The 24849-nt window shown below is 34.8% G+C and overlaps 1 protein-coding gene across 4 annotated transcripts in view; it reads left to right on the top strand.

The window, feature by feature from the left end:
- LOC114336873 (PDZ and LIM domain protein 3) overlaps positions 1–24849 on the top strand; it is a 189442-nt gene that overhangs the window by 110397 nt on the left and 54196 nt on the right. For 3 of the 4 annotated variants that reach the window (XR_003653490.2, XM_028287266.2, XM_028287265.2), the window contains exons 3-4: positions 20208–20457; positions 22184–22303. Coding sequence is in view for 3 of the 4 variants with exons in the window: in XM_028287266.2 (XP_028143067.1) it covers positions 20208–20457; positions 22184–22303 (370 nt within the window). In the remaining variant the exon portion in view is untranslated. The remainder of the gene's footprint in view (positions 1–20207; positions 20458–22183; positions 22304–24849) is intronic. The other variant, XM_028287268.2, reaches the window with a different exon arrangement.

Genomic DNA, 24849 nt, shown 5'->3' with positions numbered 1-24849 from the left:
CATTCAAAGACGTGGAAATTTTTTTGGTCGAAATAACCATGGAAGTGGCTAGAGAACCTAATTCTAAGTAAAAACTGTTCCATATTTTTTTTTGAAAACTCAATACCTAGTTTTTGAGTTATTCGTGGTTGAAAATTGACCATTTTCATTAAGAGATTCGTTCCATCATGAATTTTCTAGTTATAATAAAAAAGAGATATGGTAGGTGAAAAGAGTTTGGTTTTATATTCAACTTGAAATAACAGAGAAACGGTCGATTTTAGGTATATAATGTTTCCAATACCTATTTTAGTGCTTGAAAAGACCTTTAAAATGAGCAATATTAAATGTCGTTTACATTCAAACTAAGCGAGTTATGGTGAAAAAAATTGATGCCTAATGTATTTTAAGAAAAATTGAGAAATATATTTAACCCCTCATCCACCAGAATTTAAATTCATCATTTTCCTTCTGCAATACCTTTTATAATGTTGTTTCTATGTTTAAAAAGTTGAACGGATTTAAAATTAAAGTTTTTTGAAAAAAATAAGATATGTTTATAGAGCGCATTTTTAAATTTTCTTAAAAACCTTTTTTTCCTCCATGTGACTCGAAAATGATAAGAGATACGAAAAAAAGATGGCGCACAAAAATGTACGGTTTTTTAGATAATTTTGTTTTTGTTTTTCATTACTGTATCTCTTATCATTTTCAAGTAATATGGAGAAAAAGGATGATTTTAAAAAAAATTTAAAAATGCGCTCTATAATTTGATCCTATTTTTTTCAAAAACCATTAATTTTAAACCCGTCCAACTTTTTGAACATATAAAAAATTCTATAATAAGAGGTATTGTAAAAGAAAAACGATGCATTTAAATTCTGATGGATGAGGGGTTAAATATACTTCTCATTTTATCTTAAAATACATTAGTTATCAAGTTTTTTGCAGCATATCTCGCTTAGTTTGAATGTAATCGACATTTAATATTGCGCATTTTAAAGATCTTTTCAAGCACTACAAAACGAATTGGTAGCATTATACAACTAAAATCGACCGTTTCTCTGTTTTTTTCCAAAAAACAAACTCTTTTCACCTACCATATCTCTTTTATTATTATAACTAGAAGATTTATTTATTTTTTTTTATTTAATAAAACTCCAACAGGAATCTTATGATTATTGCTATCTGATCATTACTATGATCAATAAGCAAGTTAGTACTGTATACAAAATATTATAAAAAACTTATCTAAGGTCATATTCAACAATATTCCTTAGGCTCTAATACATTACAGTACTACTAGCTAACGTGTACACTTTAGCCGCACTTTGCTCTGCTTTTTCACTTTCACGCACTTGAACTTATTGCACTAACTCGAACGGCTTCGTTCTCTTAAGTCTTCTTATCTGGTTGGCGTTGTCTAGGAGATTGATGGCCTCGACATTCACATGGTTGGAGAGCCTTTGTTCATGACTCTCGGCAAACTTACTTACTGTCTGGATAACCGTATCCATCTGGAGGTCTCGATGAAGATCACAGTTTCTGAAGTACCATGGAGCTTTGACGATGTTCCTTAATACTTTATTCTGATATCGTTGTATAATTTGGATGTTACTTTCTTTTGTACAGCCCCATAGCTGTATCCCATATGTCCATATCGGTTTAAGGACTTGCTTATACAATAACAATTTGTTATAAGTAGACAGAGTGGATTTTTTTCCTATCAACCAGTACATCTTTCTGAACTTGATTTCTAACTCTTCCTTTTTTTTCTTAATATGCGCTTTCCAACGTAGCTTGGAACCTAATGTCATACCCAAATATTTTGCCGTATTTGCATAAGGTATTTGGTTTCTATTTATACTAACTGGGATATGTTGTTCTCTTTTGTTAGTAAAATAGACATGAACAGATTTTGTTTCATTTAATTTGATACGCCATCGCCTGGTCCAGATGTTAATTTGTTCAACAGAATTCTGTAGCATGGTTGCTGCTTCCTCGTGGTTTTGTCCGACTGCTAGAATGCATGTGTCATCTGCAAATGTCGCAATTGTGTTAGGTTCTAATGATGGAATATCACTGGTATAGAGCAGGTATAGTACTGGCCCCAGGACACTTCCTTGTGGAACTCCAGCTTTAATTTCTCTTAATTCTGAATATGCTTCCTCATTTTTAACTCGAAAGTATCTGTCGGATATATATGACTCTAGTAGTTCAGAGTATTGTTTTGGTAAGTAGCATCTCATTTTATGATATAATTCGTCATGCCACACTTTGTCAAAAGCCTGCGCTACATCGAGGAAAATTGCAGAACAGACTTAAACTAGAAGATTTATGAAGAAACTATTCTATTTATTTTTTTACGAGCTATAGAAATGCTTTTTATAGTTTTTTAGTTAGATGCATAGTTTTTAAGGTATAGTCCGTTCGCTAAACTCGGACACAATTGGCTAGTAATTTTAGAAAATAATTTTGCCAATTGGATAAAATTGGCAAAAAAATAATTACTAAATAGTTAATAATTACTAAATAGTTAGTAATTTTGCCAATGTTGGCAAAATTGGCCAAAAACAAAAAAAATTACCCACTAAAATCACTAGCCAGTTGTGTCTGAGTTTAACGAACAGACCATATTAGCAAAAAACCATCCGAAAAGGTGTTATGTTTTAACGAAAATGGTCAATTTTCAACCACGAAGAACTCAAAAAGTATAGAGTTTTCAAAAAAATATATAAAACATTTTTTGCTTAAAATTCGGTTCTCTAGCCACTGCCGTGGTTATTTTAACCAAAAAATTTTAAATCCCCGAGAAGTGGTGGGAACCGCCCCCAAGATAAAAGCGCCATAGTATATAGGGTAGACTTTTAATTAGGAGATAAGTTGAGGTTATTCCCAAAATTTTATTAAAATCTATGCAGTAGGATAGAATTCGGAGGTAATATCATGTTCTTGCTCTCATTGGCTGGCGTATTAGTGTTTGACGTTAAGTAAAATATAATTTAAAAATGGATAACCATTTTCAATTTCGTTGCAAAACAAAAATACAGCCGCACCATGTTCTAGTCCAATCAGAGAGTGCAGCAAGCACCTCTACCGGTTTCGAAACTTATTAGTCTCTCATCAGGAGGCACATATGCTGCTCTCTCTGATCCAACCAAAACAAACCCCCGGCATGTAGTCACGGATTATGACGAACGAAATGGCATAGATGCTCTAGCGGCAACTGCTAGCAAAAGACTAAGTTTTCAATCTAATGGTATATAAAACAACATAATGTTCCTTTAAATGCCACCAGACTGAAAACAATGGGAAACTTCTCTGGTTACACCTCCGAGGCTTCTACAATTTGCAAGCCATAACGGATGCTGAAACTAAGGAAGATGAGGGAATTTTACAATTTATAATTCACGTCCCATCTGCTAGCGCAGTAAAGTTCCAACAAGTATTTTCGTTTTGCAACGAAATTGAAAATGGTTATCCATTTTTGATTTACATGATGTTTACTCTGATTGGAGTACGAAGGAACCCATTCTCGTTTGAATTTTATGGCGCTGAGCAGATGGAACGTGAATTATAAATTGTAAAATTCCCTCATCTTCCTTAGTCTCAGCATTCGTTATGGCTTGCAAATTGTAGAAGCCTCGGAGGTGTAACCAGAGAAGGGTCCCACTGTTTTCAGTCTGGTGGGATATAGAGTAACATTCATCATCATCATCCAGCCTTCTGCATCCAAAGTTCAACATAGGCCTCCCCTAATTTCTTCCAGTTTTTTCGATCTTGGGCTTTCTGCAACCAATTCCCAGTAATCCTTTTGACGTCGTCTGTCCATCGTGTAGGTGGTCTACCTCTACTTCTTCTGTCTTCTCTTGGTCTCCACACTGTAATTTTTTGGGTCCACTTCCCGTCCTTCATTCTGGCTACATGGCCCACCCAGTTCCACTTCAGCCATGCTACTCGCTCTATGACGCCTGTCCTTCTTCTGATTTCTTCGTTTCTGACCCTGACTCTGAGAGTCAGTCCAAGTAGTGACCGTTCCATTCTTCTTTGGGCCACTCTAAGTTTCGTTGCTGTGTCCTGCGTTAACGATAATGTTTCTGCGCCGTAAGTCATGACTGGAAGCACACATTGGTTGAACTTCTTCCTTTTCAAATAATTTGGCAAGTTGCTCTTGAAGATGTCTGATAGAGCTTCATATGCGGCCCATGCTAAGGTGATCATTCTCTGTAATTCGGCAGTTTGATTGTCCCTGGCAATTTGGATTTCATGCCCTAAGTATTTGTGTTTATGGACCAATGCTATATCGTTGACGTCAACTTTTGGATTTTCGCTTGGTACCAGGTTTGTCATGTATTGTGTCTTTCCAAAATTTATGTTTAAACCAACTTTTTTACAGGCGGCATCTAACCCAGTAAGCATAGTTCTAATATTTTTTAAGTTGTCTGTTATAAGAAATATGTCGTCTGCGAATCGTAAGTGGGAGAGCCTTTCACTGTCGAAATTTATTCCTTTGGCGTCCTCTATTCCTCTTTTGATTTTTATAGATTTGGTGTCTTTGTGTATGTGTAGTCGGACGGTCATGGTTGCATTATTGTGTATGTTCGCTATCAGTTTGGAGTACCGATAATATATACGAATTTCCTCCAATGCTCTCAATATGCTGTTAATTTCTATCGTATCAAATGCTTTGCGAAAGTCTACGAAAGCCAGGACCAATGGTCGGTTGTATTCGATAGCTTTTTCTATAATTCCTTTTATGCAGTGTAGGTGGTCGTTAGTGCCAAAGTTTTTCCTAAAACCCGCCTGTTCTCTAGGTTGATAAAAATCCAATTTTGTTTCCAGTCTATTTGTTATTATTCTTGTGAATAACTTGTAGAGGTGGTCTAATAGGCTTATGGGCCGGTAATTCTCGAAGTCTGTTGGATCGCCCTTTTTGTGTAACAATGCGTTCCTGATTTCGTCTGTTGATATATCAGGCATCAATTTTGATCCTTGGTTGACTAACCTTTTTCCTGAATCTTCTAGTGGCTCATCATGGTTTTGTTGGCTGTTTTATAGTTCTGTATAGAAGTCTTCTACTACCCTTAATAATTGATCTCTGTTGATGGTGATATTTCAATCTCTATCCTTAAATTTCGTTATTTCTTTTTTGCCATTTGTTAATTGTCTTCTTAGAACTTTGATGCTCTTGTTATCTTTAATTGTTTGTTGAATTTGTTCGTTTTTATATTTTCGGCTGTCCATCCTAATAGATTTTTGTATTCTTTTACTTATCTCTCTAAGTTCATGGTGTTCTTTACTTCTATTATTTTGCATTTTTCTCCGCTCTTCCATTAATGCTTGTATTTGGGGGCTTATTCTTTTGTTATGTGATGTGTTTTGGCAGTGTATCTTCTGGCTCTCTTCTATAGCTTCTATTATAATGTCATTAAGGGTGTTAACATTTAGGTCTGTATTCCTATCGCTTTCGAGAATGCTGTTGATATTTTCTTCAAATGCATTTATATTTTTAGGCTCGGTCCAGGTAGTTGTGGACTTCTTTTTGATCATGCGGTATCTCTCTTTCCCAAGGTCTATTTCTATCGAGGCTTTTACCATTCTGTGGTCGCTACCTGTTGAAAACTGGTTTAGAACTGTAACGTCTTTTAAAGATTTGCTTCTTGTCGGTGATTATAAAATCGATCTCGTTCCTAGTTTTTTCATTTCCATTTGGGCTCTGCCACGTCCATCTACGATATTCTTTTTTGTAGAAGAAGCTGTTCATTTGGAATAGATTTTTCTCCAGCAGGAAACTAAGTAAAGTTTCACCGCGTTCGTTTCTATCTCCCAAACGAAATTTTCCCAGTGATGTTTATGTATCGTCTTCCTTTCTCCCCGTTTTAGCGTTAAAGTCACCGCATATTATGCTATAGTGTGTTGTTGTATCATTTAAGGCTAGAACAATGTCATCGTAGAATTTCTCTACTTCGTAGTCCGCATGGGCACTTGTTGGGGCATATACCTGTACGATTTTTAAGGCATACCGTTCATTTAGTTTTAAGGTTAAATAAGCTCCTCTAGTAGAGAAACTTTTTACTAATATAATGTTGCTTTCATGCTTTTTATGTACAAAGAAGCCAACGCCTCCCGTGGTTTCAGTTTCACTACCGACCTGATAGAATAAATGACCTGATTTCAGCTTTTTCAGACTTTCTCCTCTCTGTTTTACCTCGCTAACGCCTATCACATCCCATTTAATTTTCGACATTTCTGCTTCCATCTCTATGATTCGTTCTTCAGTTGCCAGGGATCTAGCATTATATGTAAGCGACCTTTATGTTGTTTTTAGCGAGAGTAACATTATGCTGTTTTATATACCATTAGATTGAAAATTTAGCCTTTTTTAAAATATACTTTATTAAAAAATAGCTGATAAACGAAAAAGTTGTTCCTTAACCGTCGTAGACAAATTTTTTTTGACTTTGTTAAAACGAGTAATGTAAGTATTAACTAACCTCATTTTTTTTAATTACCTACTTGATATAACGAATATTTTCTAATAGTACGGGATTCGAATCTAGATTAACCTTCACCCATCTGTTTACCAGATGAAACATTTTTTATTAAATTTCATACATAGACAAATATGACTTGCATTGGTTGCCTATCAAAATCTTGTCACAGCTATCCTTAAGGGGGAGGAGCGTAGCGTTTGAAATCAACATTTCAAGCAATTTTTTCTAATTTTTTTTTATTTTATATTTAAATTAAACAAAGGACTTGGGTGCATGGAAAGACATGGTGAAGAGATACTAAACAGAAATAGAATTAAAATGATCATATTCTGCCAGATATATGACCTATTAATATAGGACACTCGTTTACACAGCAAGTACTAAAAGATAAATATACATTTGTAGTAGAAGGCAGAGATGCAAAAAGCATAATAGATTACATAGTCTACACGCAAGAAATGAAACGAAATATCAAACAAGTCTGGACAGAACAGAGAGCAGAGATCGGAACTCATCACAGACTGGTAATGGCAGAGATGACATGGCGAAAACCGGTACAACAAGAACAGATAGAATATAGCAGAATAGCCATAAAAAGCTAAAAGATGAACAAAAGAAAAGGAGATATCAAGAAGAAACTGATAGGAAGTTCAAAATCGAGGAGAGAAAGAACATAGAAATGGATATGGAGGAAAAATGGGAAAAATTTAAAGAAGTAATAATGAAGAAAGCAGAAGAGATATGCGGAAATCAAACAGTCAGGAAATTAAACAAAAAGACGGAATGGTGGAATGCAGATATAAAGAAAGAAGTGAGGAAAAAGAAAAAGGCATGGAAAAAATACAATAGTACAAGAGAGGAACAAGATAAAAAAGAATTCCAAGAATACAGAAATATAGTGAAAGAACTAGTAAGAAAAGGAAAGAAAGAGAGTTGGAAGAGGTTCGGTGAATCACTAAGAATAGAAATATGCTTTATTGTCATGAAAAATTTAACAATTTTATAGACAAAGCTTACACGAATCATAAATAAGAACAATAACGAATACAATTTACTAAAATGATATAAATCGTCTATATAAATAAAATATAATGAAGAAAAACCAAAAACAGTAACAATATATTGCAAAATTTAAAAAGAAAATTGCAAATTGCATAATCTACCTTAAGAAATTTAATAAGTTAAGTTAAGCTGCTGCATATGACCCTCAAATATAGATTAAGATTATACTTATAAATAAGAATACTGTATTTTTATAGTTATTGGTTAAGAAACTCTGCCGTTGAATAATATGGTCTTTCAGATAAATAGACTTTAGTCATTTTACGGAACTTGGGGAAAGATGTTGCAGATTTAAGTTGTAGAGGGAGATGGTTGTAAAGTTTTTTTGCAGAATATAATATAGATTTCTTTACTTACTCACTGGACGGGATCGGTAAAAAATGTCAAAGGTAGAATTTCTGGTGGAATAGTCATGTCTAGGTCTTGCTGGAAAGACATGTAAATGTTTACGAATTAAGCAAACAGTTTCTAAAATATATAAAGAAGGTAGTGTTAGAATCCTGTGATCTTTGAAGTAGCTTCTGCAATGTGTTGTTCTTCTGAGGCCAAACAGATATTTTATTGCTCTTTTTTGTAATTTAAAAATAACATCAGATTGGACAGCCGTACCAGAACCCCAAAAAGGGAGACCATATCGAAGATATGACTCGAACGAAGAAAAATATGTTATTTTGGAAGAGGCTAAATTCATTTCCTTCGAAACAGATCTTATTGCAAAGCAAGCTGAGGATAGCTTCTTACTTAACACATCAATATGAAGGGAACCTATAAGGTTGCTATCTAAAAAAATACCAAGAAACTTTACAGAATCAACGATACTGATCTGGCTGTTATGAAGAGGTAAGGGTTGAAGAGCTCCTTTATAGGATAGTTTTATCTACGTTAAAAGAGAGTAAATTTGAATCGGACCAGGATTTTATTGTGAGTAGATCAGAAGTTATAGTAGCATGAAGAGTTGCGATATTTGAGTTGCTCCAAATGATACTGGTATTATCAGCAAAAAGAAAAACTTTTCCCTCGATTTTTAAGCTAGTGATGTCATTAATAAAGATAAGGAAAAGTAGAGGACCCAATACTGAACCTTGTGGTACCCCACATACAACATTTTTGAGAGTAGAGTCTGTATCATTTGCTGTAACCAGTCGTTTCCTATTATCCAAGTAAGATTGAAACCAGTTCGAAGAAATACCTCGAATTTAATAGAAATCTAGTTTTTTTATCAAAATGTCGTGATTTACACAATCAAAAGCTTTGGCATAATCACAAAAAACAGTGGCAGTGTGCAGATCAGTGGCAGCCGCTGAGGTAGTGCCATGGAGCCATGGCACTACCTTATTTTTATGCAGAAACATATTCTTTTTATCTTTAAACCATTTTAATGCCCGTTAATTTGTTTGTGCGTATTTCTTTTCTCTTTATAAATTATATAAAATCTGGCAACTGTGTAGTGTAATATAACCCTCGCCACTCACAGCGGATGGGATGATCGTGCCAAAATCTTAGATGGCTCGCCTAAAAAGAGAAATATTTTACGGATATTCTATGTAAGTGACAGAGATAGAGCTATATTGCAATTTTAATACACGTTTAAATGAGACTATTCGTGCCTGGCTCGACAAGGAAGATCTAATATTTTTTACTATGATCATAGTGAATAGTGGATCGTAAATGCAAAAAGATTCTCGTACAGGGTAGTACATTATTGTAGGTCTTTGGATATTTCTTTATTCGTCGTCGTCTTCTATTAGATCTACACGTCTTTGTCTTAAGTAATACGTTTATAGTAAATTTGTGAATATGTTTATTGATAACACTTACAAAACTAGGGTAGCTTTTGTTACTAAGCACACACACGTCTTACTGTTGCTGATGGTAATATTCGACTCTCTTTCCCGTCTCCCGTCTCGCGCCTTGATCTTGCGGCGAACGATATGAGCTCATATGTGGGGCATGGATATATACACATATAAACTTAAATTAATATTTTGATTTATTGTAAAATATCTACACTCGGCCCTCATGACAAGAATCCGTCTCGGATTCTTCCTATTCCGCATCGATCCATGGCTTCATATACTCGGCGCAAGTAGACGTATTGTTCGGACCATCATGAACTCCTACGTTGATAACGTCGTATCTATCATTTCTCTTCACCTTGATAACTTCATAAGGCCCAAGAAACTTTTTATCTAATTTCAGACCAGGTCCAAACTGTGCCCTCTTTTATAGCTAATAGGTCTCCTTCTTTGTATATTCTAGCTTTTTTCCTTCTTCTGTCATAACCTCTTTTATTATCTTCTTGAATTTTTGCAATGCGCTTCTTAGCATGAATTCGCATCTCTTCTCTCTGCTCAGAGAATTCTTCGACAACTTCTTTTTCGATTAATTCTTGAATCTTTACGTCTTCCTTACTTCTCATTTTCTTTCCAAATAATATGTCAAACGGTGTACAGTCTATTGTTCTCTGGTACGTCGAATTCAAAGCTTGTTGCACTCTACTTAAGTGTTTATACCATTTGGTTGGGTTTTCAATAGATAGTTTCGTTAATACAGAAATTATTATCCGATTTGTTCTCTCAACTTGACCGTTTCCTCTTGGTACACCTGCAGTAATGGTAAGATGTTCAACATTTTCTCCCTGACAATATAATTTGAATTCATTAGATGTAAATCCCGTTCCTTTATCCGTTTTTATTCGTTTAGCATTCCCGAAAATTTGTTGCTGTCTAGCTAAACAATAAAAAACTTCTTTTGTGGTAGTGCTCTTTGTTGGATACAACCACACAAATTTCGAAAAGTCGTCAATTATAACCAAAATATGTTTATAATTTTTATTTGTTGACAAAAGGGGTCCTAAGTGATCAACATGGTAAGTGAGAAGTGGTCCCTCTTTCGGTAGAGGGTTTAAAAAACCTTCCTTTTTCCCATCTTTCTTATTTCCTAAAATGCACTTTACGCAATTTTTGATGATATTTTTGATCTTCTCTTTTGCCTTTTTGACATAGAACTCTCTTTCAAGTACCTCTTTCGTCTTCGTCACTGCAAAATGTTTTATCTCGTGTGAACGTCTTAAAATATCATTTTGCATAGCCTCTGGTACAACTATAAGTTCTTTACCGTCTACGTATTTATATAAAATATCATTTTTTAGGAAATAATTATTATATTCGTCTTCACGTTCCAATATCTTCTTTATTGATTGAATATATTCATCTTTTTCTTGCGCTATCTTTAGTATTTTAATAATTCCACACTCTATTTGTTCGTCCTCTGACAACACAGCACAATGTCTGCTAAGAGCATCAACATGAGACATTCGGGTGCCTGCTCGATGTTCTATTTCATATTCGTATTCCTCTAATAGTAAAGCCCATCTTGCCACTCTCGTAGTTAGATCCTTTTTGTCCATCGTCTTCTGGAAAGCTTGGCAATCTGTTACTATTTTGAATTTAGTACCTAATAAATAAGTACGGAACTTCTTTACTGCTTGGATGATAGCTAGTACTTCCAATTCGTAACTTGAGTATTTTTCTTCAGCTGGTGTCGTCTTTTTGCTCATATAATATATCGGATGAAATTTATTATCCAGACAAGATTTTTGCATCGGACAAGCTCCGTATCCGTTTAAAAGATTTTATGAGGTTCCTCAAATGTAAAAGGTTGGCCTTTCTTAAGCAAATCGCTTAACGGCTTGGCGATCAGTGCATAAGAATGTATAAACTTCCTAAAATATCCAGTTAGTCCCAAAAAAGATTGTACTTGTCTTACGGTTGTTGGTGTCGGATATCTTTTTATGGCTAACGATTTTTCTTCCGACGGTTCAATTTTATTGTCCATGATTATAAAACCCAAAAATTCTATTCTTCTCTTTAAAAATTGACATTTCTTCTTCTTGATTTCTAGTCCATAGTCTTTCGCTCTACCTAAAACTACTTTAAGTCTCTCTAGTCCTTCTTGTTCGGTATTACTCAAAATAATGACGTCGTCCATGTAATACATTACTATCTTCTTTCTAGTGAGTTCTCTAAAAATGTGAGCGACGAATCTTTGAAAAACTGCTGGGCTGTTGCAAATTCCAAAAGGGCATTTTAGAAATTCGTATTGTCCATCAGGCGTCAAAAAAGATGTATACTTACGGCTTCCTTCTTAGACAGCTACGTGAAAAAATCCGTTTTTAAGATCTATCGTACTGAAATATTTAGCTCCTTGTAGGCTATCAGTTACATATTCAATTAATGGTAAAGGAAATCTATCTTTTAAAACACGTTTGTTTAATTTCCTATAGTCACAGCAAATTCTAGTATTTCGGTCCTTTTTCTTTACCAAAACAATCGGACTTGCAAAATCTGAACAGCTCTCTTGTATTATTCCTTCATCTAGCCAGGTTTTTATCTGTTCTCGTACGTCTTCTTTCTCAGATATTGACAATCTCCGTGGGCTTTGATATACTGGTTCCTCGTCTTCTAAATTGATCTTCATTTCAATTTCCGTTGAAAATATTTTTCTTGGTTCATATTCCTTTATCATTCTTTCTACTTCTTTTCTGCATTGGTCGTCTTCAATGTGGCTTACTTCAATAGCTTCCTCGTCTTTTCTGTCTAGTGATATTTTCATAAGAAAGTTTTCGTCTTCTTTTCTTCGTACTGTTATTTCACCATCCGTTATAACAACATTGGCTTTTCTGGTCAAATCATTTCCAACTATTGCCGTGAATCGAGATGCGTCGGCTGGTATAACATGTATTTTCAACTCCATTTTTTCATCGTTAACATGTAAAATTTGCGTAAAAGTTCCCAATGTCGAGACTCTATTAGTACCAATTCCTCGTAAGTTTATAATTTCTGCGGTCAACTTAATGCCTTGAAAATGGTTTTCATACACGTCATTTCTGATAACCGTAATTTCTCTCTAGTGTCAAATAAAGCTATCAGCTCTACACCGTTAATGTTGAGCTTAACTGCAATGCTGGGTATTACATCAATCGTTGCGATACTTATCGACGTGCTGGGTTCTTCTGCGGCTCTGCTTGTGCTTGGCTTTTGCGTGCACATGCTAGATATGTGTCCAAATTTATTGCAACTAAAACATTTGAGTCCCTTGCTCTTATTAGGACAGTTCTTCGATATGTGGCCTCTATCTCCACAATTGTAACAACATCCTGCTCTTTCAATTTTTGGTTTATGGGTCCTTGGTTTTATGGTTGCTTGCATCTCCTTTGGCGGTTTCATCTCTGTGGCTTCTAGTATCTGGTACATTTTCTTTCGTCATCGTTCTTTTCATAATTGCTCGTATTTCTTCACACATTTGTACCTTTTCTTTAAACTGCCTGAAATTATTTGCCCCATACAGTACTATTTTGTTGCTAGTATCGTCCTGTATACCATCAATAATATACTGAATAATCACTTCTTCTATATAGGCTCTACTACTTATTTTCCTCATATGCAGTACATATTCTTGCAAGGACTCATCTTTCTCAAGTCTTCTATTCATCAACATTTTGTGAATTTCAGCGCTGCTAATACTTTCCTCAAATTCTGCTATTAGCTTTTTCTTTAGCATAGACCACGTCTTTATTCCTCTTTCCGACTGAACAAATAGTTTGGCTAATCCTCGTAGTAGTTTCTTTCCAAAAATTAGTTTCTGTAAATCATTCCACCCTATAATTTCAGCTACTTCTTCAAAATCTTGGATCCACTTACGTACGGGATACTCGTCTTTGCCATTGAAAGTTCTTATACTTTCTTAGACGTCCCTGAATATCAACGAAAATAATTCCGGCTTTTTTCCTCTTCGTCTTTCACCAATGATTTCTTTTACGTCAGCGTCGTCTGAATCATCGTTCTCGTCGTCCTGAAGATCCTCCTGAATTTCTTCCTGAAAATCTTCCTGAATTTTTTCGTCTGTTACGTCATCCTCTTCATCATTTTCTAAATTATCGTCATTTTGTTCCATATTTGGTTCGTTTAGAAATGCGCAAACGTGTTCGGTCACCTCGTCTTTCGAGCCTGTGCAGTTTAAATCAAGAATATTACAAATTGCTATCATATCTGATATCCCTACCTCAGATATGCTACTCAATTTATTCGAATACTCGTCAGAATCTTTAATGAAGTTGAAGCCACTAAACTTACCTAAAGTTTCTTTGTGTGTTCTTGGAACACCCTTATCCCCAAAAGCAATGATATATAATATTTTAATCGCAGTTAAATTTCCCGTCTTTAAATTTTGTTGAATATTCGGAAAAGATGCCAAACTCGCCATGTTTAAATTAAAATTAAATTAGAACGACAAAAAAAAATAAAAGTGCAATATGTATTTGTATTAAAAAAAGTACTTATCTGAATAATAAGATATACCTACTGTATAAATCACCCTGTAAAAGTAAAGACCGTTTGAACGCCTTGTAACAGAAACAGTACAAATTAAAGGAAACAATAATTATAAAATTTTATGTAAAAAGCACAAATTAACGACCAATAAACTGAACCAATAATGTCTTAATTTTAATTAGTTTCTGTTGTTACGTCACTCACTGGGATGCTGGAACCCATCAAAATCTTAAGCGTCTAGCGGCCTTGACTATTTAACTCTTGGCATGCATTCATTGACAGTAAAAAATGAAATAATATGCACCATACCTAGTGTGACCAACTCCAATTCAGTTTAATTCGGGACAAGGCTAAAAAAGACCTGCCGGGACATTCCCATGAAAATCGGGCCATTTTTTTTAATATAGAACTTTAATCATTTTATTGATTATTTATCATTTTCCTGTCCCTTAGCCTCCTTCTTTCTTCTACAAGATTTTTAGTGTTTAGACTTATTTTTTCATGTTTTTTTTTTACTTTAGGACAATACAACATCTTCGCTTCTTTAATCGCATTTACGATACTTTCGTTTAAAACTTTGACATGTGTTTCCTCGTTGATTTGTTGAAGATTATGGTCAATGATGTCACGAAAGTGGTCTGTATTTTCAGGTGGGGTCCATTTACGCTTATCTAATTTTATCATTTTTGTTCGTTCATTCTTTAAAATGAATAGAATTTTTGCTCGGATCAATCTGTGATCGCTTCCAATTGTAAATCTGTTTAAAACTGATACATCTTGTACAATTTCCTGCTTATTAGCAATGATAAAATCTATTTCGTTCTTTGTGAAACCGTCTGGACTTTTCCACGTCCACTTTCGTTCGGAATTTTTTTGAAAGAATAAGAGCTATAGAAAAAATATTTTCTTGGTGTAAAAAATCTACAAGCATGGTCCCTCTTTCATTTCTTTCTCCACAGCCATAATTTACTAGTGCGGTTTCACTTTGGTCTTCGTCATTTCGAAGCTTAGTATTCAAATCGTTGTCAGAGTGTAAAAGTCTTAGTACTTTTCATGGCTGTTCTAATATCTTCAAAAAGATTTCAATCTCTTTATCAGAGTGGCTTGTCGTTGGTGCATACATTTGTATCAATCAACAATGTTTACCAATCCCTTTATTTGAAAACACTCATTTCATTTTACAAACGGCAACTCTGGACCTATAATCTATTAACTGTCCACAATTTAGTTACTGGTATAACTACTTGCTATATTTGGAATGAGTCTGTTTTTGCCAAAGGAGGAAATCAAAATTATTTATGTTTGTATCGACACCTTATGTATATTCCATCAACCAGTAAGAGAGTATGTTTATATATTTGGAAACATGCCAAAACCAGAATAAAAATAGTCACGTATCAACAATATATATGAGCGTATTGCAAAAAAAAACACACATATGGAATGTGATGCAGATCTTTCTGTCATTGAAAAGGAGAAGAAGGAAACTATACTCTGAATCTTATGAAACTTACAAGAAGCTGTAAACAAAAGAATTTTTTTATAGTAAAAGTAATGAAATCCAACGATTTTCATAATTTTGCAGCATTATTGAAAACTGATTTGATACAAAAAAAGTTACTGAGAGTGGTGAACAGTTTCTTTTGAAAGATCTTCAGTGGGCACTACATTCTGCAGACAATTTTACAACTTTCTGTTTCAAGGTGTCACTTAATAATGAAGAAGAATTTAAGTCTATGAACTACTGAAGAGAGGAAGACAAGTAGCCAAACTTCAACTGCTAAATCTGCATGATGGGCCAGATCCAATTAGCAAAGCGAAGAAGAAAAATCTTATGAAGAAAAAAGGAGTTTTTACCTTTCGTTGGTAAACAATTTTAGCTCTTTTATCAAGAGTTGTTAGTTACACTGATATTCCTGACATGATAACACAATAAGACATTTTATACATAAGAGGGATGCCAATAAAACAAGTTAAAAATAAAGATAACTTGGTACAATTATTAATGAAAATAACGAGTATATAGAAGAAATAAAAATGAGAATTGGACAATCTATAGCAACATTTAATAAGACGAGAAAAGTATTATGCTTTAGAGAACTTAGTTTGTAACTAAGAATATTAACTGTAAATAAGAATATTACGTTCATATGTTTTTTCGGTGCTGCTGTATAGGGTGGAGGCCTGGAACTTAAAGAAAGAAATAAGCGATCGACTTATAGCATTCGAGATGTGGAACTACCGAAAAATATTAAAAATAAGTTGGAATAAGGAAAAGGAAATCATGAATACGATTAACATAAGAAAGTTACAATTTGATGTTGAGTTTGTTATGAGCGCGGATAAATATGTGTTGTTAAAACCTTAACAGGAAAAATACAAGGAAAAGGAAGTATTGGAAGAACACGCATCTCCTGGCTCAACAATCTGAGAAAGTGGTGTAATTGCAGTTCCGTCGACTTGTTCAGAGCTGCAATCTCAAAAGTGAAAATAGCTGTGATAATTACCAACCTCATTAGAGAAGACGGTACCTAAAGAAGAAGAAGAAGAAGATATTTCTGACCTTGATCCCGATTTAGTGGAGGTCGATCCTGATAAATTTTAGACATTTTTTGTGGTATTATTTTAGATGAGTCATCGGTCAATGCGCCTAATAAAGTGATACTCAACCTGCGGCCCGCGGGTCGCATGCGGCCCTTTAGCGTATTTTATGCGGCCCGAAGGCTAACTAAAGGGCCCTGTGATCAAATTATCTGCCAAATTTCACATGTTTTTCAAATTATTTGATAGTGTGCCGTGTGCCGATGTGTTTGAGGCGTGAGGGAGACAATTTAATGACTTTAATTTTAAATTGTATTGAAATTTGTAGGAACTCTGATTAAAAATCAGGGTATTATTAATTGTTAATAATAAATTATTAAAGTTAATGAACAAGTACTCATTTTAAAAATAATTAATATCTATTTACTACATTGCAACGACCCATTTATTAATTACAAAAAAATTCAGGTCCGGATTAACAAAAAAAAAAAAAATAAAATAATTGTGACCATCAAACAACACCCTGTATATTAAAATTTCGAAAATTCGTCTGCACATTTGAAAAGAGCACAAAAAAGTAAGTTTAACTGCTCGCTTCAATTTTTTGCGCAGATAATGTAATGACATTAATTTTGAAATTATATCGAAATTTTTGTTTTGAAAGTTCGAGTTTTTAAAAATTTCGACATGATTTCAAAATTAAAGTCATTGAATTGTCTGCGCAAAAAATGGAAGCTCCATTAAAGCTCTTTTCAAATGTGCAAACGGGTTTTAAAAATTTCAATATACAGGATGTTGTTTCAAGTTTCAAAGTCACAATGGATTTATATTTTTGTTTAATGCGGACCTGGATTTTTCTTGTGATTAGTAGTTGAGTGGTTTGGGTTCTAAATGTGACATATGTGTACCAAATATCAAAAAAATATACAAGGTGGTTCTAAAGTTATGAGTCCAGAAAGAAATGGGCAAAATCAATAAATCACCTTGTAACTCGGTGGAGCAATAAATTTAGTATGTCTAGAACCGCCTCATTTACCTCTATTCACCATTCAAATATTTTCATTTCCCAATGAAACACCCTGTATACTACTTCATCTTGATTGCGGCCCGCAAGCTTTGGCAATAGCTACTATGTGGCCCAGGAAAAAAAAGGTTGAGTATCGCTGGCCTAATACATATCAATATTTAAGATATTTTGAATTACGTGAAATTCGCACATAAAGTACAACCGTGAATATCCGAATAAGTCATTCAATATCTTCTAAAATTTAATTTAAACTTATTATATTTCTCTCCAATAATAATCTCCTCTTCGTGAAACCCTTCTTTCAGTGCGTCATAGTTTGTCAAATTCGCTTATTCGCTCGAAGTGACTGAAAAAAGGTACGTCCGTGATATACATTATACATTAGTCCAGTCTGTATCGTCTCCCCCTTTAGATAAATTATTCCTATTCGAGTTTTTTGCACAAACTTACTCATAACAAATCCACAGGTTGCCAGGCCGTACCGTGGTCAAAAACCTTTTTTTAAACAAATTCACAAAAACATTTTTTTCACTTCGGACAATTTTTTTAGATCACTTGGATCATTCGGAGTAAAAAAGATCTCTTGTGATTTTTTTCTAAGATTGACTGTTGTCGAGTTCTATGCGATATAAAATTTGAAAATGCGAAAATGACTATTTTCAAGGCTTAATCTCTCTCTCTCTCTCTCCCTCTCTCTCTCTCTCTCTTTCTCTCTCTCTCTCTCTTGGACTCCATCACTCCTCGAATATTGGGCGCATCTGCATTTCTTGGCCGATAGTGTAAGACGGCTGGTGGCCAGCTCAGCGCCTCTTCTTGTGTTTATTCTCTGGTTAATCTGAGTACCAGTTCCTTCCATTCTCCTTTGTTTCTTGCTTTGTTTTTCACTTACCCTCAACTTAAGCCGATTCTGTTGTGTTCTCTGGTTACTGTTTTCTTCCCAAGTATTATCTGGTCGTCCCCTCTTCCTTGTCCCCTCAGGTTGATATTCGAATGCTTGTCTTGTGATGTTCCTAGGATCTTTTCTTAACGTATGGCCGATCCATTTCCATTTCTTCTGTCTGATTGTTGTTATTATACTGGTTTGTTTCGTTCGTTTCCATAGTTATTCATTCGTTATTTTATTAGGCCAGTAAATTTTTATGACCTTTCTTAAGGACCTATTTACAAAAGTCTGTAGCCTCTTTGTTGTGCTTTCGTCGTGCTTCCAAGTTTCTGCTCCGTAGAGTAATATGCTTTTTACACAAGTATTGAATATATTATAATGATTTTTGTTGACTCTGTTATTTCACTTGTTTGCCAGATTTTATTTAACGTATTGAAGGCGAATTGTGCCTTCGTTATTCTTGCTTGTATGTCTTTCATGCATCCTCCTTTTTTTTCCATGATTGATCCCAAATAAGTGACTTTCTCTACTTCTTCAATTTCTTTGTCTTTTATTTTTATTTTATTAATTTGCGGGTTATTATTTTTTAAGATTTTTGTCTTCTCTGTATTTATCCGGAAACCAATCATGTTAGAGTAGTGTGTTAGCTTATCGACTTTTGTTTGCATGTGAGTTCTGTGTTCTGTTAACAGGCAGACGTCGTCAGCAAATTCAAGATCTTCAAGCTGATTAAAGAGGTTCCATCTAATGCTTGTCCGATCATCCGTTACTTTCCTCATAATCCAGTCTACCAAGATAAGGAACACAGTTGGCGATAAGATACAACCTTGTTTAACACCGCTTTCAATAGCTATTTCTTCTGTGATCGCTCCCTCGTGTTCTAGTCTAGCTTTATACCCATCATAAAACAGTTTGATCCGGTTAATAATTTTTGTTGGTAGACCATACTCTCTTAAAATTTTCCACATTTGTTCCCTATTGACTCGGTCGAAAGCCTTTTCAAAGTCGATAAAACTTAAATTTATGTCTTTCTGCCATTCATTAGCTTGTTCTAGGATGATTCTTAAGGTGCATATATCTAGCAATTTCTTCTCTTGTTATTGCCCCAGTGTTAACCTATAATTCTTGTATTTCAATTTGATCATCCAATTCTTGGGTTTACTTGGCTCAACTTTACCGCGCTGAGTAGATGGGACGTGAATTATAAATTGTAAAATTTCCTCATCTTCTTTAGTCTCAGCATCTGTTATGGCTTGCAAATTTTTAGAAGCCTCGGAGGTGTAACCAGAGAATGTTCCCATTGTTTTCAATCTGGTGGGATGTAGAGTAATATTTTTAGTATTATTTTATGTGCTATTAGATTGAAAACAGCCTTTTAATTATATTAATATTGATATTTATATAAACATAAATATAAATATTCTGACAACTATCAGATTTAACTAAGATGCCATGCAGTGATTCGCGACATTCTTATATAGACAAATAATAATAGACACAATAAAAATAGACTATGTAAGGTATGGACCGCTCTATGCATCGAGGTATAACGCCAATATGAAGCACGACATTGGTCAATATTCACTTTGAGTGGTCTAGCCATCTTTTTCTCTCACATGCGCGGGATCGCTTAGTAAAAAGAGATAGATATACCACCGATCGACTGCCCGCACGTTACGCTATTTTGCTCAGTATGCCTTGTCTATCCTTATTATGTTTATGCATTCTTAAAATCTCCTAAGATCTAAAAAAATATATGACTTCAAAATTAATGACGCACTGAAAGAAAGGTATAAATTGTACTTTTATTTAAACAGTAATACTTTAAACTAAGTAAAAATAATATTTCGGTCTATATTCTTCTTACAACTGATTTAAATTTATTTCAGGGAAAACGCTCCTCACAGTACCGGATCATCAAGGACGAGCTCGCACAATTACAGCCCACTGTCAGTTTCCCCCCATCTCTCTCCAAAAGGTTATACTGTATCATCGGGATACAGTCCAGCTGGATCAGCCCTAACGCCATACTACTCCACTCCCCTTACCCCTATTGACAATAATTATTTTGAAGTTTACGAACACGACCCAAAACGCAGACACGAAGAAGACAATAAGGATGTTCACGTTACACAACAGGTAGGATATATTAAAATATTGTTAGAATATACACAATATTATTCGTAAATGATAGATACAATAATATCCACCATGAACATAGATTTCTTACTATTTATCTTTAAACAGAAAATTAAACTAAAATGAAGTACGAAATGGGTCCCACGGTGAGAGTAGTAGATGACCAAACTGAGCTGTAAAATACCGCGCAGCAACATCGAACGGGCCCATCTTTGGCGTCGTGTCGCAAACGAAGGGACGAATTCATTTTATTAGCCGTCGCGTAGTGCACGAAACAAAAAATAAACACCAAGATACCTAGTATGCATGCAGTGTACTGAACGAAATTTGTAGCTCATCCAGCCACAACAACACCAAAAACTTGTATTTTATCTCACGACATACGGCGTAATTTACATCCCCGTCTGGCCATGCTTTTTACGGCGGCTACTGCCGCTTAAATTTACAGCGCTTAGGCTAAGGCCACACGGGCGATAATTTACGGCGCCGTAAAAGCAGTAAACCTGACGAGGCATTGGTTGACTAACTCCTATTTCATCTACAATTGGTGGAGGAGTTAGTCAACCAATGGGTTTACTTCTCTTACGGCGCCGTAAATTATCACCCGTGTGACCTTTCGCTTACTGCTCTTATGGCGCCGTAAATTATCGCCGGTGTGGCCCTAGGGTAAGAAGATAAGATGCCTTAGCAGTGACCGTGGGCACCAGATGCTCCGGGGGCCGGTTCTGATGACGTATTTGTGTTCAGGGATCCCAAAAACCTCCGAGTAATCTGTTTGCATCAATTGAGTGCCGAAACCCTCGAAGCTCCAGATGAATTGCCTTAGCCTAATGCCAGACACGCAATAATTTACGGCGCCTTAAGCGTTGGGAAATGAAGCGGCAGTCAGCGCTGTAAAAAGCGTGGCCAGACGGGGATGTAAATTACGGCACGTGTCGCGAGATGTAAATACAACGTTTTGGTCGTTTTTGTGGCGAGATAAGCTACAAATTTAAACCAGGTCCAAATTAAGTATTGGTGTTCAGTGACCCCAAATCTCCCTGAATAACAAAATATGGCCCTTAACAGGTTGACTGCCAATGGAGTATGCCGGCCTTCTTCGGTAACGCCAACTACTCTGTGAGTCTCACTTCGATTATGTGATCGATACTCCGATCGGAGTAGGCGGCATCACCAAAGGAGGCCAGCACACTCCAATCGGAGTATGTGACAGTCAACGTGTTAATATACTTATTTTGACATGTTTATGCACTTTTGGGATGCATTTTATATGCTTTAAAGTACAATTAAGCATTTCCACCCATTTTTGTGTAGTAGTTATTTTTCCTGACGTCATTCTGAGCACAATGCAAAAAGTTGCAAGTCTCTAGGTATAGTAATAAAAATCGATTTATTTTGTGCTAAATGCCCTACACTAGGTTCGTTTTCAAGATGCAGTAGAAATAAACAAACCAAGACACGTTAAATGCTACTAGGAGCACTCCCGAATCATAATTTACAATGTATAAACTTTGGAAATCGTCATTTGGGATTTACAATATATATACATTGTAAATTATGATTCGGTTGTGCTCCTAGTGGCATTTAACGTGTCATGGTTTATTTCTACTGCATCTTGAAAGCGAACATAGTGTAGTATAACATTTATATTTTTCCTTTTAGCCCGATTATTACTGTATTGTGTGTATACTGTTTTTGTGAAATTGTGTATTTTCCTTTGTTGTAGCCGTATCGTACTACCCCCCTGGTACTTCCCGGTGCTAAAGTGAAACGTGATCAAGGACCCACTGAAAGTTACCTTCGCCATCATCCTAACCCTTCGGTGAGAGCTCCTCCTCTAAATATGGTAAATATCATTTTTGTAGCTATTTGAGATAACTCCAAAATCTGTTTATTTCTTTTTGAAAAAAAAAATATTATTAAGTCACTTGTGATAACCTCCCCGATTAGTGCGAAAAAGTAAATTCGTGTAAAGTTGCTCCGTTATATTATCCAATTTTTTAAATGTAACGAGCACATATTTTTAAACAGAATGTGGTGACTACGTAGTGAGGAAAACTGTGTAGTGGTGCATTGAAAGTGAAAAAAAAAAATAAAATTAATAAAAACATATTGCGTTAAAAAAGGCGCCAATCTAAACTTGGTCCTGTCGCCATGCGCCAGGGGGGGTAAAATGGACTCCTTAATTCAGATGGACTTACCCAAGTTTTTTATGTATTTTGACATGTAGAACACGAATTTTTTGGGTAACAGTTGATCCGGATGTCGATAAGATTGTTATAAACAAAGAACTTGAGGAATTACATAAAGGTAATTTTTGGCAAAACAAAAATTTTCTTTGTATTTTTTGGGTGATTCTAAAAATGTTCTTAGAAGTTTTCTCGTAGCAGAGAAAATAGCAGTCTGATTTTGGCATGAGAGTTTAATCTGTGTTCGGAGAGTTTAAGTCTATTCTGTCGCACAAAATAAATGTGTCGTTTTCGTGATCTGACCGTTCCACATTTTTAACCTGTTCCACAACTAAAACTGCCCCTGTTCCAGTGTTCCCATATATCAAAGTTTGTCCGACTAGACACCCTTAAGCTATTAACAAATTTTCAGCTTGCTATTATTCAACTTTTTTTTTCATACGCGGGATCCAGACCTATACGTAGACATTGTCTGTATGCGCGCCTACTCGTTCGATTTTAAATAAGAAATGCATTGAAAACATTATTTAAGCACTATGTGTTTATAGCTGTGTTTAACAATAAAAAAAAATCATTTTTAGCAATGAAAATAATCGAAACCGATAGAATTTTACTTGAACTTTCAAGTGCGGTAAGCAGAATTGCTATTTTATTTTTTAATCAAAAGTTATTCGGGTTCAAAAATTGCAATTTTTCGATTTTTTGAAAGTTCAACCGCGTTTATCTGGAAACCTATGCATCCTACGAAAAAATTTGTAAGAACATTTTTTGCTTAAAATCACCCAAAAAATACAAAAAAAAATGTTTTGTTTTGCCAAGAATTGCTGTTATGTAATTATTCCTCAAGTTCTTTGTTTATAACAACCTTATCGACATCCGGATCAACTGTTACCCAAAAAATTCGTATTCTACGGGTCAAAATACATAAAAAAACTTGGGTAAGTCCATCTGAATTAAGGAGGCCGTTGTACCCCTCTTGGCGACAGGACTAACTCAACAACAAACGAATCACAGCCCATTCTAAGTTTTTTAAATATTAAATTATTATTCAATATTAAATTAAAAATTAAAAACAGCTTATATTTCACTTCAGTTCAGAGATTAAACCTCCGTTTCGGTCTCTCCAGACCTCTTCAGTGTGGCTACATGAACACCTCTGAATCGAAACGAAACCAAGCTGTCTATTTAAGTAAAATTTCAAAAATAATTCTGTGTATTGGACGCTTTCGCAGTAGCGACATCTATTAAAGAGAAATGAGAAGTCCCAGATCCACTTTCTGGTAACAATCCTTAATCCCTGAGTTTTACAATTTATAAGGCAAAGAGACGACGAATAAAGGAGACGAAAGGGATTCTACAATATGCAGTCTAGGAAAAATTCCAGCGAAAGATGATTTCGTGTACTCAAAATATGAGTAAAATGAAAAATTAATAACAGCTTATGTTTTATTTCAGTTCGGAGATTATACGTCTACTCTGGGCTAATTAGCAAAATACAAGGAAAAGTTATTTACCAGCAATTTTATTGCTGGAATCGAATCTTATGATTGTATGTATTAATAATATAGGTATGCAAAGTCCGCAGATAGTGTGCTACTTTTTTTATAAACAAAATGGCTCCCGAAAATCGTGTTTTTTTTCAATTTTTGCTCTATAACTCCAAAAATTTTAACTTTTCACTACAAACACCCAAATAAAAATTCACCGTAATTAAATTCTACATAGAGACATGCTTTTTCCGATTTACTTCCACGAAAATTTTTCCTGGAAAATGCGGGTTTTTCCAACAAAATCTTTAATTTTCAACTAAAATTTTAGATAAGTAATTGTTAATCAATAATTAAATAACTTAGTAGTATAAAAGCTCTTTTCGTACAGATTATAATTCCAGAAGTCGATGGAAATTGAATGAACAGTTTAGCAACAATTGAATTGTTTATTAAAAATTTACGGTCACTGTAATAACCACAATAATTACGATACATAAGAATAACTATGATTTTTGTATAAAAAGACACTGTACCTATCTAGTGTACTTTACAGAATTTAAATTGGTCTATTTGAGAAGCCTCAGGGATATTTTAAAATTATAAACAATTTTTTGGCTTATAAACAATTAGTCTGGGCTGATTATCGGAGAATAGGCCATTTTTGGGAAAAGTTATTTACCAGCAATTTTATTGGTGGAGTCGAATCTTATGAT

Source organism: Diabrotica virgifera, chromosome 1, assembly GCF_917563875.1.
Source record: "Diabrotica virgifera virgifera chromosome 1, PGI_DIABVI_V3a".
NCBI classification, from domain to species: Eukaryota; Metazoa; Arthropoda; class Insecta; order Coleoptera; family Chrysomelidae; genus Diabrotica; species Diabrotica virgifera.
This window is presented reverse-complemented; position numbering and strand designations above follow the sequence as displayed.